We start from the raw sequence: 17760 nt of genomic DNA on the forward strand, positions 1-17760 counted from the left end.
ATTGATATAGATTAACAATTTTTTAATTAATTAACTGTATAATTTTTTTAACGACAGTGCATAACCATGAAATACTAAACATTATAATAAAGATATATTGATAGTTCATTTTTTTTTCAAAATAAAAATTTAATAATTATGTATTAATTTTATATCATCATTTAATTATAATAAATTATTTTTGATCGATTTGATTGAATAATAATGGAAAATTCTTTTGACTTTCTCCTTATAATCATTTTTTTTCTTTATTTAATAGATTAAAGGTGTTGAGTGACAATTATTTAAACTTACCACCTTCATTACATCTTACATTCGCGTGATTCCTGAAAAATACAAAATTTGAGGAACATTTGTCTCTCATCAATGGCTACCACGAGACCGGTGCAGTGTTTGTTACGAAGGGTTTGCAGGGGAAGTAGGACTATTGGGGTTGCCACAGAAGTTAATGCTTCTTCTTCTTCTCAGAAAATCATCGACAAGGAATATGAACACAGTGCTCACAAGTACGTTTCTCTTTCTTTCCTTCTCTCAACCCACCCCATATGTTGCTACGCCCCAAAGACAAGATTTTGATATCTGGGTTGTCTTAGTTTGTCTAGACTCTAAATTTTCATGTTCAAATCTGAATTGGAATATTTTAATTGTATAATTAAAAAAGAAGACATAAAACTAATCATGAGTAGTAGTAAGCTGAAAGTGCCTTCCAAAATCTGTACTTTAATGTAATCATGTTGTTTATTCTGTTTTTTCATCACCTAAACATAAAAAATACCAGCTGCACGCTGCCAATTTAGCAAAAATTATGTTTTTTCTTTTTAAGTTTGTTTATGTCTGGAGCTTCCTCAAATCACTCTGAATTGTAAATAATCAGTTGGTTTCTTCTGAGAATTTTTACAAATAAAAGGATGGTGGTGATTTGCTATTTTGTGGCTGTCAGCTTATCTGGTTGGTGTTGAACATAGCTTTCTTTTGGTTACTTGCTTAGGTGGCTTCTCTTTTCTCACTTTTCTTTTTGTATAGATTGTTAATTGTTAATGAGTTTAATTACTTGATTTTGGTCAAATATTGAAATGATCTTTCTTGTCTCAAATGCAGTTACCATCCTCTTCCGATTGTATTTGCTCAAGCAAAGGGAACCTCTGTTTGGGATCCAGAGGGAAACAAATATCTTGATTTTCTATCAGGTTACTCTGCTGTTAATCAGGTAAAATTGACTGGATCTTGGTAATTCCCAATGCTCTAGATCTGCATTTTTTTCTTCAGAATGGTGCCCTAATGAATAATGATGCTTATATACATTTTTTTTTGTTTCCTTTGTAGAGTGAGTTTATTACTGTGGCCAGATCCCTTCCACTGTTGCTAATACTTTTCCTTTTGTTATTCCTTGATTTTTGGGAAAACAAATGGCATTGAAGTTCTAATAATCTAAGTGCTTTTCATTTTGCCTTAGGGACACTGCCATCCTAAAATTCTGAAAGCATTGCAAGAACAGGCAGAAAGGCTGACTGTGAGCTCTCGAGCCTTCTACAATGATCGCTTCCCAGACTTTGCTGAGTATGTGACAAACATGTTTGGTTATGATATGGTACTTCCTATGAATACTGGTGCTGAAGGTGTGGAAACAGCACTGAAGTTAGCACGAAAGTGGGGTTACGAAAAGAAAAGAATTCCCAAAGATGAGGTATAAATATGAGAATGAAGCATGCTAATAGTTGTAAGATCATGATACGTTACAATTTTGCAAAATTTTGGGGTCCAACTAAATATTTGCTTAATATGGGCCTTTGGTAGTGATTCAACAATCATAATTATTTTTAATGTTAACTTGTTCTCAAAAACCTATAATTCACATGTTCTGTGTACTATAACAGTGTAGACATTTTCAAATATGTTTACCATTTGAGGCCATGTTGTTGGTTGTGTGGCTTAAAATAGACAAACAGAGGGGTCCAACTCACAAAGCTTTGACCATTCATATGGAAAATACAATTAAGAATACATTAAATTGAACCCAGAATACTTGACAAGTCTAATTGCCTATAAATTTTTTCTCTGTGGAACACTTAAGCATCTGTTGATGTGAACTTTGACAACACTTGAAGGAATACATTTTAAGTATGACTGAGGCATCAGGTGACATATTCTTATGAAAGATTTTGCAAACTAGATGCATCTGAGATGTATAATTTTTTACGGTTAATTAAACATATGGTATTCTTCCAGTACCAAGAGAAAATTAGAAAATTTATTATATCATCATCTTTTCTGTTTTATATGATTTAGGAAGTTTAACAGTTAATATTTATGTATTTATATATTTTTCCACTTCTGTTGTCTGGTAATAATATCAATAATTTACCATTAAATTTTACAGCCTGAAAGTTATTTTGCTATACTTGAGCACAATCATCTGTCCTTTGTTGCTAATTCTATTTTGGTTGTTCTTTTTATGAGAATCAATTTAGTTATTTTTACGTATGAACCTTTTTACTCATGGACACTTGTTCCAGGCTATTATTGTCTCATGTTGTGGCTGCTTCCATGGTCGTACACTAGGTGTCATATCTTTGAGCTGTGACAATGAAGCTACCCGTGGTTTTGGTCCTTTATTACCTGGCAATCTTAAAGTTGATTTTGGTAATGCAGAAGCCCTTGAACAAATTTTTAAAGGTTCTGCACTGTGCTTCTGTATACTTTTTACTTCTCATCAGTAGTTTGCTTTATCAAAGCAGATCTTTGAAGTTTACTATTTAAATATCCTCTATGAACTGCAGAAAAAGGAGAACACATAGCTGCATTTATTTTAGAACCTGTCCAAGGTGAAGCTGGGGTAAGTTTTATGGATGTGCATATTTAATGAGCTTGTCAACACTTGTGTTGATTGAATTGTGATGCTAAGGCAGTTGCTATATACCCCTCTCTCTCTCTCTTTCTCTTGTCCGTTTACTGTTATTATTAGTTACAGAAAAGACTGATGATGTATGTTTTCAGTCAGAATTTTTTTCCTTGTTGCATGTTTTAGTAAAATACATAATGCATTTCTAGAATGGAAAATTTCTACAGCAATTTGGCATTTTCATTTACATGGATAATAAATCAGAAGCACACCACAAATTCGTTATTCAATGAAGTCATGTTTTAAACATAATCTACCAATGTTTAGAAATTCTATTGCTCGCAATACCACATAGTACATAAGGCACTGTTTTTGACATTCTGTGCTCCTTTGTTTGTATGTTTTGTTCCATTCATGCAATGTTTTGTAAATTGGGGGACAAAATTTGTGGAAAAAAAAATTGGGGGCAAAATTTGCAACATTGTGAAAACTTTGGCAGCAAAAAGTGCAATCAAGCTTCTTTTTTTTTTCTTTCATTTTATTAATCTGACAACTGGTTTTGATTGGCAAAAAGTACTTTGTATTGCTTGTTCAAATTCTTTGAATTTGCTTTTTAAAAGGAAAACTTCTCTGGTACCCTTGTATATCTCACTCATCCTCTAGGATGGCTACAACATTCGGTAGACCTTTTTTTGTTATGTTTTTTCTTCTCTACTTTCTTTTAACATATGATATTTTTTGTTTAAAGGTGATATTTCCTCCAGATGGTTATTTAAAAGCTGTTAGAGATCTTTGCTCCAAATATAATGTCTTGATGATTGCTGATGAAATTCAAACTGGGTTAGCAAGAACGGGGAAGATGCTGGCTTGTGAGTGGGAAGAAGTTCGCCCAGATGTTCTGGTTAGCAATCATCTTTACTTCTTGTGTGCTTTATATGTCTAGATTCATTTCCAAAACAATGATATAAACATTACCTGTCATCACAGGGTTAACAAAATCTATAGGCAACTCTTAGACAATGTAAATTGTCATTGCACTTTGCAAGTATGCAGTTGTATTTTGATGCATTTACTACCTTCCACTTGAAAGACTTGACCACCCAACTTTGTGTTTTCTTTCAAGAAAATGAGAAATTTACTACCTCTCCTGCAAAGTGCAAACTCTTTCTTTGTCACCTTTTTTAAGGTTCTATCTTCTTTCTATACTACCATCTGTAAGTGTTTTTAACTATCTCTTTACTCAGATACTAGGGAAAGCATTGGGTGGAGGAGTTATACCAGTTAGTGCAGTTCTTGCAGACAAAGATGTGATGCTTTGTATACAACCTGGACAGCATGGAAGGTTTCATTTTATTATAAACTTATAATTTATTTTAATCTTCTCCTTTTGTTTAGCACTTTCTTGCCTATAGTTGTCAAACTTCTGGGTTATGACGGACATCTGTTTTCATCCTTAAAGCCCTTTATTAGTCAGATCATGTGAAGAGACAGAACTCTCCCTTCTGTTGGAACCTGAAATCTTATAATATATAGATTGTTTTATTTCGGGTAGGGATGTTAGTTCTGTCCAAGTTGATAGGATCATGCGACAAAATTAGATTACTCTACTCCATTTGCAGAAGCTATCTGTGAACAGAACCATTTATATTTCCAAAAGAGAAACAATTGGCTGAGATAATAATTTTACTGCATCGTAAATTCCCATCAGTGATACTTTGAAGTTTGTAGCTGATGATACTTACGAACACTGGCTTGGTTATCCATATTGTGCTTATATGGGCTTATAAGTTATAACTTTTAATCGTAGGAAGTATGTGAAAATTAAGATAGATATTGTTAGAATATTGGGATTACTATTGTGGTAGGATTCTTATTATGTTCCATTGCAAAGTCATTATGGATGTAAATACCAATGTTCAGCGCAGGAACTGTAGCATCACCAGCACATTAAACAGTCAGCTATTTTTTATTTCAATGCCCTTAAAAAAAATTTGATCCTTCCAGGATGGTAAAATCATTTCCTATTTGATGGAAGGTCTCCAGGTTAACGAGCCAATTCAGCAGCCCTCTGTTTTCTTATTAAACATTCTTCATTTAAGAACTTTCAATTGCTATTTATTTTTAAATTTTTGCCATCCTTTGAGTACCCAAGAAATTTTGCTTTTAGTTTTGCATTCATTTCTTGTTTATGTAATTTTCCAATTATTTCATTTATTACAATACAATTCAATGTTATTAAAGTATGAAGACTAAGACTAATAGTGCTGAAGCTTTCTTCTTCTCTGTTATTGTTTACAGTACCTTTGGTGGAAATCCAATGGCCAGTGCAGTTGCAATTGCCTCACTAGAAGTAATAAAAAATGAGAGACTCGTTGAGAGGTATCAAATGCATTGCCAAATCTTACATTGTCAATACATATTATAATACAGACTTAAATACAAGTCTCGACAAGTATATTTTATTCATTTCATCAGGCATCATCAGCATGTGAAATAAAAGCTTCAATGCTAAGGTCTGGGATCTGTTAGTTGAATAACTGTATAAAATATAATCTTATTCTTATCTTGGGGTAAATTTGTTTATAGATGATTGAGAATTTGTCTCCATGCTTCTTGTGCTTTTCAGAGAATTTTACAAATAAATCCCTGTAACTTTAATCAAATTCTGTTGTGCATTTTTTGGGTCATGAAATCCTATCATGTCTAAAGTATCATTTTAGGATGTCCTGTGTTAGGGACTTCTATTCATCCATTATCTTGAATATTTGCACTTTCAACAGTACCTATTTTTATTTCAGATCGTATTCCTCACCCTTTCCAAAAAATAACCACAACTCTTCAGACCTGGCTTGATCATTTATTTGTATTCTCAGTCCGTGCATTTTCTAATTTCACCTCATTTACAAGTTTCAGACCATGATGTTTAGAAAGCTTCATGAGAATATGGTATTATATATTTTTTTTAATCACATAAGTTACTACTGTGTCTGCGTGCAAAAAAGAATGAATGTTCATTGAAGACACTAAATAATGCAACAAGTTTTGGAGCTTCTGAGGTAAAACTTATTTGCTAAGAAAATTTAAATGTAGGGAATTAATAGTTCTTTCTAAGCTCTTTAACTTTCTACTCATCCCCCCTCAAAACTTGAGTTACAGAGCTTATGTTCATCAATTTATGTTCTAAATTTTTTTATTTGGCTTTTCACTGAATGGTTTTTCTAGCTGTATTGACTTGAATTCAAACTTTAAATTTTCCAAGTTTCAGTAAATGCTTTATTAATCTGGTTCAGTTATTCTTTCTACTGTGAATTTCTCATTGACAATTAATATATAAAATCTGCAAATGATGTATTACTTTTGAACAGATCTGCCCAAATGGGCGCGGAGCTTACTGGTCAGCTGCTTAAGATTCAGCAGCAATACCCAGACTATGTGAAGGAGGTACGGGGAAGAGGATTGTTCATTGGAGTGGAGTTTAACAGCAAAAAATTGTTCCCAGTATCAGGCTATGAGCTATGCAAAAAATTGAAGTATAGAGGAGTCCTTGCCAAGCCAACACATGATGCAATTATCCGCTTTACTCCCCCACTTTGCATAAGGTAAGTTATGAAAACAAGAAGCATTGTCTTTATATCAAGTTATCATTATAGTATGTTAAAGTTCTGCATCTTGGAAATTATTAGTTCATATTAGAATAATTATTGGAAATGAAAACTGGATTACAGTGTAGTCCAAATATTTACTGAAGTCAAACTATGATCAATAAATAACAGGAAAACAAACGGCAAAGCATAAATAGGAAGCAAAATCTGCTGACAAGTAAAGAAAAAATTGGATTGATAGATGGTTAAATTGAGGAGTGTCCATGTTGTACACAAGCCAAACTATGATTATTCAGTTATTTTCTGCTGATTCAGGCATGGGACTATATTTTAAATTTGTTGAACTGTTGAAGTATAGTTTTGTGTCACCACAGCCAATCATTAGTTTTTTATATTTTCAAATTTCATCTAGCAGAACCAAGTTTTTGTGATTTTCTTCTATCATCGTTGTTAAAGTTTCATGATTTCTTGATAATTCTTGGTTTTTGCAATAAGAATTGAAACTTTCCCAAGTGGGAGTATATTATATACTCACCCTAGTGTTTGAGGAATATTTTAACAAGCTACACCTTTGGGAGTACTCGGACTAATCTCAATTTATAACTTGTGAACTTATTCCTTTTAAAAAACAAGTGAGAGTATGTGTGTGTTGTGTCAGTATTAAATTGGGCTATTGATCCATCATAAAGTCATAAACTAATGTGGAAATTTTAAGGCTGAAATTTATGGCCATACTTTAAGATATATCTTTCTCTTACTACCTAAAAACTAACACAAGCATAATCATTACTCTAGTTATGTTTATAAAGATTATTTATGATATTTGGTGTTTAGAACAAAGATAGATTACTGGGAATGGTAGATACTAGATAATCTCCTTTCCTCCCAAAGGCTCATGAAGTAGGACTACCTAGTGTCTTTGAATTGTCCATTGCAAGTGTCTTTGGTATGTTGTTCTAGGATGTGACCTAAAGTAATGTTTGCAGTGTGGATGAGATCCAACAAGGTTCCAAGGCACTGGCTGATGTTCTGGAAATTGATCTACCAAAGTTGCAGAAGACAAAGCCAATAGATGCTGCTCCAGTTGCCACTAGTGCATGTGATCGTTGTGGGAGAGTCTTGTATTAACCATAAAAAGACACGTATGAATTGCATGTGCCTTTAGTTTTCCTTGGAAAAAAATATATCACATGAAGAATGTTACTCCTTATACATGAACAGCTGGAAACTATGTTCCAATATTCCATATATCATCATAATATAAGTTCATGATATATGTGATAGGTAGCTGTATAAATAAATATATAGGAGTTAGAGGACTCATTGTATAACTTTCAATGATTAATTTGCGAGATAAGATATATGATTTTATTATCGCTAGAACAAAGTTCTCTAGACTTGCCATTCCATCTACTTTATTCGCATCAATATGTGTTGTTATTTGTTACATTATGGTAAGTCTTTATTTATTCTCTGAGCTAAGTGTAGCTATTCTTGAAGCTGAGTTTCTGTCCACAATAATATTTCGGAATCTCAGTCTCCAAGCAAATTTCGTTACTTTTAAGAGTACCCCACAAATTCAACTGCGTGAGCTGACCAAACCCCTATAGCTAAAGTAAAATGAGAAGAAATAAGCAGCTTATGGTACAATAAATAAGTGACACGTAACCAAACTCACTAATTGGGTTTTGAAAATAGGTTGACCCATTTACCCGGCCAAAAAATATTGATTAAGTTTGAAATTTTAGCTTGATTTTATTTTTAACTATCCCGATATGGAATAACGTGTAAAGGATCAGGCTAGTCAGTAGTAGTCTGATTATCATTTTTAATAATAATTTAAGTTCTTGTTTTAACTTTTGCTTAATCTGCCAAAATTTTAGGATGATCTCTTTGGGTTTTGGAGTTAACAGTATTTGTGTTAATCCATCATTGTAGATTGATTAATTTTTAATTCATAAAAATTTAAAATGCAAAGATTTTCTTTTGTTCATGCAAAAATAGTTAGAAAACCATTTCTTCCAATAGAAATGTTATTTGCATAATAAATTTTACTATTAGAAGAAAAAAGTGGAAAAAAAATATAATAAATAATGTGATTGAAAAAAAAATAAAAAGAGACTCTTATTGTACATAATTTATTCTACAAAACTACAAATAACATCTTTTTGGCTGTTGCTGTTTGCGTCCCCCCTGTAGAGACATAGTAGTCACTAACTCACTGTGAGATAACGTTGAGCAATGAGCATAAGTTATCGTAAATTCCTCGCTACAGAAGTTTGACACCTCCTTTTTGAAAAGAAATATATTTTGTTTTCTGATTACCGAATATATATTTTGTTGAAAAAACCGTCTAAATAAAATAAACGCCAAAAAACAGGCATTGTTTGTTTAGAAATTTAGTGTGCTGATGGACAGCTCTTTTCTCTATTTATAGTATAGACAATAATACCAAAATAATTGCAGAAAGTAAAAGAATATCTTGAATCAAGTAGCTTTTACATTTCTCCATAAACACACAATGATCTCGCAAGCATAGATCAATATAATATTTATCCAAATACTGAATGTAATTGAATGACTTAAAATATTCCAACAAGAAATACCAACACTTGATGACAACGCCATCTCATCCCTTTTGGCAAAAGCAAGCTTTAAGTCCTACAGACCAAGGACACCAAAGAACAAAAGAGAATTCATTTTAGTAACACGTGTATTGAAACTTGTGATGTTTAGAAATATGAACATTGAGCAATTCCAAAATTCACATTATACATTTTATTATTATTATTATTATCCATTCAACCCAAGTTAAACCAATTAATGACTTGTGAATCGATGTCTATTCACAAGTTCAATCTAAAAATACTGGGCAAGAGAATTTAAGAACATACATGAGAAAGCAACAAAATAAGGTGACTAGAAATATCAATAAGTTCTTTCTTCATTTTACTTACATTACCATCTCACACAGCCTCTGCTCTTTGTGTATATCTTAAATTATACTAGACGGGTGAATATGATTATTTCAAAACTGACTACCTACATTGACTAGTGAATAAAGAAAGCCATCTTTACGCCTATATTGAATTTGGTTTCATTTGCAAAAAGACTTTTCCAGCTAGGTTTATATAGCAGCCATATAGTTTCATAAAGCTCCATTAAACTTGCACAATAGAGTTTGCTCAAATTTTTACAGTTCCCTATGACCACTAACCTCTTCAGGAACAGCCCCTACAATTTTTTTGCTAACCCTTGAAAGGCACTCAGTAGGGCCTCATAAAAAGAGGTTTTTTGAGAAGGATTTATATGTGGGAAGAATGCTGACAGTATTTGAACACAAGCAGCAAAGCTATTGACTAATCTACAACTCAATTATGTACCAAACTACCAATTCAATAAGAAAGATTAATTATTTGATCCCTATAGTTGAACAAATTTTACCTTTAAATCCTTACACTTAAAAATCATCATTTTCAGTTCATGTAAAAGCACCTTCAGATTTCTTTTGGTCTCTATCGATACAAAATGACAAAAACTAGAAGATAAAATTTATGTAATGGATCAAAAGAGATGGTTTTTAAGTGCAAGGACTAAACTGATAAAGTAACAACTAAATGAGTAATTTTTCCAATTCAATATTTGAGTGATCCTACCTCTTAATTGTTTTATCTTTCTATAAACTACAACGACAATAGCCTACATAGCATAAAAAAACATGTAAAAGAATAAGTGTTTTCTAGTTTCTACCTCTCAATATTTTAACTATATTAGACTTTTCCCTCAACATGAAAGAACCCTAATGCAAGAGGAACAGTCGTGTCATATAACAAGCGTGTTTTCCTTTTCTACTGAGGTAAACAGTGCCCAATATAACTCACAGCCCAAATTATGATATACTACTTTATATTACGATATACTACTTCATCTTAAATAAATCATATGATCTGATTTTTTGTCAAGGATCCAAACATTTAAGCATCACATCAGACATCCAACTAACTTGATTAGAGCAGCAAATAATTATCACAAGGGATAAAGTTCTTCCAACCAATGAAGACCATCAAATTAAAACAGTCTCAATAGTAGTATCAATTAGAATACCCACATCACCTGTTTAAAAGAATTAATGTTCAAATCCTAAAGTATTAGTAATAATTATGGGGTGGACCTTTTTATCATAAAATACTAAAAATGTTAGCCCTAATATGCTAGAGAAGATACCCTACTCAAGTTTAAAAGTCTAGACAAGATATGCAAAACTAAGCTAACAAATAAAGCGGCATAATCATTTTATATTAAATAATTACTCAAATCTACGTGACACTATTATGATTTTTATTCAAAATGATTATGTGCCAATCGATTATTATTATAGTTTATATAACTCAGAAATAGCAAGTCCATGTAAAAATTTTCATTTTCAGAAAACTGAGAATTTTCAACATTTGAAAGTGAAAGGATGGCTTTTCTTCGATGCTCTTCTCAATAAATTGAAGCTCCCAAACAAGATTCCATGGTCGGTGTGCAGTTTCTCTTTTGCTTAAATATTGGGTCATTAGTTTAAAGTTAAACATGTACTTTAGAGAGAAAATTGAAAGTAATAATTATTAATTGAAAATTCCAGGAAGTAAAATTAACTACATAGTACATGTATTTTTATAATAATCTCAGCAAAGTGTTTTAATCATCACTTATAGTTGTCAACTTTAAATAGAGAAAGGAAATTAGAATTTTTCATAAACCATCCAAAACTCTTGCAGTCTAGCTTATGTATTTTATTTTAAGTTTTTCCAAATTTGGTGATATTTGAGGGTAATTTTCAATAAATTTAAATTAAGAGAGTGCTGCAAACACTCTTCATATTTAATATTTTACAAATATCAAAAGCATATTTTCACCCAATGAAAAAATTTATTAAAAGATTTTATGAGAAGATGCAAAATTATTCTTAAAAAAATTGAGTTATTAATTTCTTCTTGGGTCTGAATCTATGCTCAATACTTTTTTTTTTTCCATCAGCTCATAAATTCAAACTTTTTGTTATGTCAAAGTGGAAGAAAATGCATATAAAAATACAATTCCTCTTTCAATATTTCCTAAGCGTGAGTGTCAGCAGTGAAGTTTCTGACTACGTGCATGGACCTTTCAACACATGAAAAAGTCCACCCCATGTGTGGTTAAAATCCTAGCTATCCTCTAACCAAGGCAATGAGCCAATGAGGATCGTGTCATGTGGGTGTACAGCATGAGCTTAATTGGAGTAATTGGGATTGTAAAGTCATTTTTAGACTTTGATTTTGGGCCAAAGCATAATTAAAATTGCCCCCACTCATCAGTGACACACATGGTATATGCCACACAAAAGCTTACACCTGACATGCTATAGAGGAGGGAACCAATGAGAGCACAAACAAGGAGACAACCAGCCGATAGATATCCTATATATTCACGGCAACCCATATAGGAATCCACAAAAAAAGACAACACAACACAACGGATAGCAAAACCGGTACCATAAACTTATGCCCAATGGCCAACTTGTTCATCATTACCTAGAAGCCAAGCGGTTCGTGGTATTGCACACAACACAACACATCAATCCAAAAACAACATCATTCAAGTAAGCAATACTAACTACACACCATCAAATAATTAAAGTCACGTCATATCCACGTAATGCATTAATTGGGCACTTAGACTTTCGTGATTGGTTGTGTATAAAGCTTACTACGTGTTACGTGCTGTCTATACAAGTAGGATTATTTTTCTTTTACCAACGCCAAAGGATCTCATTGGGGAAGAAGATTAAGGGGCACCACATCAAATAATCAAAATGGAGTGCAAATGTACTATCGCACATTAAAGCCAAACAAACATAAAAGAAACAGCTATAAATTTCAGGACTTTATCTAACTTGTTTTTTCCGACACATGTTTTCTTATTAAGTTTAACCAATATGATATTATTTGTTACTCTAAAAAATTTCGTTTTGGGTCTACTTCTACAACCCTTGTAAAAACTATATATTATATCTCTTGTTAATATGAGATTTAAACATTTATTAATAAACTTTAACTAATAACAAGAGAAATTCTATGATATCATCAAATTTTTCAAAAAAATTACGGGTTTTAGTTCTGTACGTTATTGAGAAAATACACTCACCTTTTTTCTTTTTGTCCTTTGATGTGCCCAAACTCATAAATATTGGCCAAAAATTCAACTATACTAAAACCCTCAAATTTATAATCTTGGTATCATAGTAAAGTGTGTTAGAATGAATTAGACAATGTTTTGTCATTCTAAATGAAAGGATTTAAAAGAGAAAAGATAATAAAAAGATCGATGAAGATAGTCTTACCAGGAGGAAAATGGAGCAATCCAAAAGTCAGTTCTTGGCTTTCCCCTTCTGGTCAGAATGGCCATAGTAAAGTTGCAAGCGGCTGCCATCAAAAACAGAAGAGAACTGATGCTGGTGATGGTTGTTGTTGTTGTTGTTGTTCTCCATGGCAGGAGCAGCAACTGCAGCAGCAGAAGAAGCAGCTCCAATGAAGAAAGGTACAGTGGATCCGTCTATAGGCGAAAACCTCTGCGAGTGAGGCAGCAGAGACGGAGAATTGGACTGAAGGGTCCCCCTATTGTAACCAGCGAGGCCCGAAGACATGGTGGAGTTCAGATTGTAATCGTTCCCGCTGGGCTGATGATGATGATGATGAGAAGAAGCAGCAGAAGAAGTAACCACAGCTGACATAAGATGATCCGGTATCAATGACAAGTGTTGCTGCTGCAGATGAGGATCTGATGATGAGTGGTTGTGGTTATCACCACTCACATTGTTGTTGAATGCTGAAACATGATTCATTGCCTCAGGAAGAGAATGTCCTAGTTGGATTTGTGCCAATGAGAACCCACTAGAAGAAGAAGAAGAATATTGATGATGATGAAGGTGATTGTGATTGTGTGTCGTTGTTCTAGAAGAGGAAAGCCCCAGAAAGTAGTCCATAGGTGTCGTTGATGAACACCATTGCAGTCTACCTGCTGCTTTGTTGAACATCATGTTGTTATTAGCCTCATCACACCCTTTGTTGGGATCACTGCCAGTGAGTAGCTCCGTGAAAGAAGCTGTTTGTGAAACGAGGTTCACATTGTGGTTGTGATGAGGAACAACAACAACATTGTGATGATGACGATGAGACTCATCATTTTTCTCTTTCTCTTTCTCCTTTTCCTTTGTTGTTCTCTCCCTTGCCCTCTCTCTAGCCTTCACACGAATATCAGACCTTGAGAGGGACAAGCCAGAACCTTTGCTAGTCTCAGAATTGCTACTACAAGCAGATTTAGCCAAACTCAAGTTCTGGCCATTGCCATTCTCACCATCTACTACCCCAACAGCAACATCAGCGGTGTTTTCCCTCTTCTCATGATCATCACTTTGGGGAGTGTCAGGGAAATTGTTCAAAGAAGGAAGTTCAGAAATGGCATCAGAAGCAGATTTGATAAGCCACTCCACAGCTTTACTAGGTTGGTCATAACCCAAGCGATCTTGAAGGTCATAGAACTGAATGGCAGTGTTCACAGAAAGCCTAACCCTTCTATCTCTCAACCCTTTTGAAGTCATAACCTTGCTGTGCCTGTCTTTGCCACCAGATGCTCGAGACACCCTTATGATCCTCGAAGAGTTGTGGTGGTGCCAGCTGCTGCTGTGGAACCTGCTGTTCGTGCTCTCCCCATCACTGCCTCTTCTTCTTGGCAACTTACACGCCCGTGCTTGAAGAATCTCATCCTCCTCCTCCATATCACAATCATGCCTTGCACAAAACACACACTTTTTTTGTCTCTCTCTTTATGTTATGTATGTTATGTATGTTATGTTACACTTGTGTAGAGAGAGAGAGAAAAAAGAGTGCAAGTGTGTGGGGTTGTCTACTAAGTCCTTTGCATTGATGATGATGATAATTCAGAGACTGCTTTGGTTGGGTAGTGATAGAAAGGCCTTTTTCACGCTCTGATATATCACGGTCCAAATCAGGAGGCCCTTGTTTAGCTTTTTGCAGTTTCAAAAGCAGAACACTGAACTAGGTTTCAGACTCAGCACCCTCTCACTCACCCTTCCTGCAAAATCACACCCAGCTAGTACCATAAACAACCAAATAATTTTCTGTTAATTAATTATTACCATTCAAATTCCAAAAAAATAAATATTAAAAAATATCAAAAATTTCGTACACTTCTTAGATTCACTAAGTAGTAAGTACACAGTAGATAAGATCTGACTGTGTCTACTGTCTAGCATAGTTTGTATATAGCACATTAAAAACCGAATATATATTATGAAAAAACAAGGATTTGAGAAAAGGTTGAATTGAAATGTGCCCTTTGTACAAACTTACAAACTGTCATTAATAATAAGTCTTTACTAACTTAAGAAAACACATATATTTTGGTTTCTGGAAAATGTTAAGCATTATAAAGAAGTATTTACTATATTTTATAAGAAAAATATTATTCTCACAACAATTCATTGGACATTTTTTTTTGCAAAATGAGAAAAATATAGAATGTAATAAATGATAAGATAGATAAAAATAAACACCCAAAATATTGGGATACAAAATATTGTATGAGTTGTTATATAAAATATAAATGACACAATTTTTTTATATTTTTGACGTAATTAATAAATACTTTATTTTCAATATAAAAAATTAATGCTTTTTATAGATACTTATAAATTAGCCCTTTATGTTAATGCAAATTGCTAAGGTAATTGTTCATTTTTAATTCAACTCTTTTTTTTTGTGTATGGGTAAAACTAAAACTACTGCTTTGTTAGTTATACTGGCAAGTCAGATAATTTTATTGCTCAAGATACATCAATTATATATATAATTCGCAACAGAGACAACTTGTAATAATTGCAAAACCAACACTAAAATAACATGCAGAAAAAAGCTTTCTGAAAAATCTCAAAGGGCATAGAGGAGTTGCTGTTACGTACCAGAGGATGAAAATATGAGACAATTGTGGCTTCCTTCAACGTGGTTGCAAAGTCATGTAGAAAGGTCCAACATTTGGCGCCAAATTGGCTGGGAAATTTTCAAGGATGATATGTGGCTCTAAATAAGCCCTTTGATTATTGGAAGGGTGCAGATTCTCTCAACATCAGGCACTGCAAGGTTCACTATTAAAAAAAACACTATTTCTGAAATGCTCAATAATAGTCTTAATTAAATAAAAATATTAAAAATAAAATTTGGAGTCTCATTAGTTTGAACAATGTTGGCTCAGATTCCGTGACAGGTTAATCAAAGACAAAATAAAATAATGAAAAAAAAAACCCAGGTGTTAAGCTTACAGATCTGTGTCCCTAGAGCTCCCTTATTATTTGAAACAAAGTAAAAACACAAAAAAACCGAACTTAAACACAATACTTTTTGTTCAGATCAGTAAACAAAATTATAGATTTTTTTAAAAAGAAAAACAGTATTAACAAAAATGAAAGAGATCAAAGTGTGGATGGGGAGAGAAATAAAGACAAAATATGAGATGGAACCTTATTTTGCTGCCTGATTTCAGGAGATTGTTGAATTTCCCAAATGGTCTTTTCTTATGTCTCAACTCTCAAGAGCACCTTCAAATGTAAAAGAGGAAACCTGGTTCAGTTTTTTTTTTCAAATCAATTTTTTAAGACTCTCAAGCTTAACATGGTTAAAACAAGACCTGAAATCCACTACCAAAGAACATATGCTAGCATTTTGTTAAAGGTGAATTTGGAGTTTGGTTGAAACTTACAGTTTGTTTGTGCTTCTCTCTTAGCAAAAAGAAACATTAAGTTGGTAGTTTGGTGGGTGATAAATGGAAAGAAAGTGAAAGAAAAATCGGGGTATATGAGAATTGCGTGATTTCTAGAGAGAGACAAGTGTGTGTATGTGTTTTTGTGTGCGAAAGGTAAAGACTAAAACACTAAACAGAAAGAGAGAAGAAGAAAAGCACAAGGGTGAGTTGAACTCAAAGTGGTTGTGAAGAAGTAGAAGAAGAAGAAGGATTGTTGTTGCTGTTCCCCATTCGAACAATGACCGGGCTTATCGGAAAAGGCAAGACACAAGGCTGTTCATCTCTTTATGTATTCTCCACTCCTTCATATTTGTCCCTCCTTTCTCTTGTATTTACTTCCTAACCTTATCCCATTAATTATTACCCGATTTTGTTTTCTAATACTATTTTTTATAAAAAAAATTAGTCATTAATTTTCATTAGTTTTATTAACAGAAATAATTAAACTTGTAATATTTTTTTTCTTTTCTTCTCTTTGGACCATTCAATCCATATTTATTTTCTAATTTTTAGTTTATTAAAATTAAAGAAAACAATAATGTATGTACACACAATATAAAAAAAATATATTATCATTTTATCACAAATTATTATGTATAAGTGAATTTATTTATTTTTATAATAATTATCTTACAAAATTGTACCGTAACTTCTTATTTTATACTTATCAAAATTAAAGTCAAATTATAAACATTTTAGATTAAAAAAATAAATATACACTTTCTTTCATTCACTAGCTTTAAAGATAAGTTCGTTCCATTCTTGTCTTATCTAATTATTGAAAGCGTGTCATGTGAACATGAGTTGTATATTTTATTAAATAAATATTATATTTGATCAAATAATGTGGAAAATAAATTACAGATTGGATTCTTTTTAATATATATATATATATTAACCACCATAAGTTATAATTGAGCTTTGTAAATGTTGTTTTCATCCTACAAGAAAACAAAATGCCCCATTCTTTTTTCTTTTAAAGTGATTTGTCAATGTTGTGTTTATAGTGAATTATAATCAACTTATCAACTAAACAAAGTTTAATTTTCATGATTATCCGTACAATCAAACTCAAACTATAAAATAAATTTAGAAATCAAATTAAATTTGTAAAAATAAATTAATTATAGTACATGTATTCTTCTTCTTTTATAGTTCTCACCTTTAGAAAATAAAAAATAAAATTTCAGGCAGCATGCAATTGGACTTCTTTTTAAGTGGGTAGTGACCTTTTTTAGTGTTTCCCAAATTTCAATTTCTTTTATTCTTCGTGATTTGATATATTATATAAATTGTCTATCTAAATGCACCAGGAACATGTCTACTAAAAAAATGCTGGACTTTGATGGTAAAAAACATCCTTATAGTTGGTTAAGATTAAATACCCTTATTTTAACAAATTATAGCAGAATTCAGTGATAACAAAAGAAGATGTGAATATATCCATAAATTTTTCCTTTCTTTATTTGTTTTCTCTTTCTG

At 32.5% G+C, this 17760-nt stretch overlaps 2 protein-coding genes across 9 annotated transcripts; one reads left to right on the forward strand and one right to left on the reverse strand.

Moving 5' to 3' along the window:
* The first annotated feature begins 296 nt into the window (after positions 1 to 296).
* On the forward strand, positions 297 to 7838 carry LOC114421575 (ornithine aminotransferase, mitochondrial-like). Its single transcript, XM_028387572.1, has 10 exons — positions 297 to 506; positions 1099 to 1207; positions 1454 to 1684; positions 2514 to 2673; positions 2778 to 2833; positions 3588 to 3740; positions 4084 to 4181; positions 5138 to 5218; positions 6205 to 6438; positions 7428 to 7838. Exons 1-10 carry the CDS (start codon positions 367 to 369, stop codon positions 7567 to 7569), a joined length of 1404 nt encoding a protein of 467 aa, XP_028243373.1. The 5' UTR covers positions 297 to 366; the 3' UTR covers positions 7570 to 7838.
* Positions 7839 to 8831: 993 nt separating this feature from the next.
* LOC114421574 (transcription factor TCP2-like) lies at positions 8832 to 16547 on the reverse strand. 8 transcript variants are annotated; one of them, XM_028387563.1, is made up of 5 exons: positions 16237 to 16547; positions 15998 to 16075; positions 15443 to 15613; positions 12806 to 14556; positions 8832 to 9102 (listed from the first exon to the last, which is right to left on the reverse strand). In XM_028387563.1, exon 4 carries the CDS (start codon positions 14237 to 14239, stop codon positions 12833 to 12835), a length of 1407 nt encoding a protein of 468 aa, XP_028243364.1. In that variant the 5' UTR covers positions 14240 to 14556; positions 15443 to 15613; positions 15998 to 16075; positions 16237 to 16547; the 3' UTR covers positions 8832 to 9102; positions 12806 to 12832. The 8 variants fall into 8 exon arrangements, with proteins under 8 accessions (XP_028243364.1, XP_028243367.1, XP_028243365.1 ...); XM_028387566.1 differs by having other exon boundaries at positions 12806 to 14574; XM_028387564.1 differs by having other exon boundaries at positions 15443 to 15625.
* Positions 16548 to 17760: the final 1213 nt, after the last annotated feature.

The sequence above is a fragment of the Glycine soja genome, chromosome 8, assembly GCF_004193775.1.
Source record: "Glycine soja cultivar W05 chromosome 8, ASM419377v2, whole genome shotgun sequence".
Classification (NCBI taxonomy): Eukaryota; Viridiplantae; Streptophyta; class Magnoliopsida; order Fabales; family Fabaceae; genus Glycine; species Glycine soja.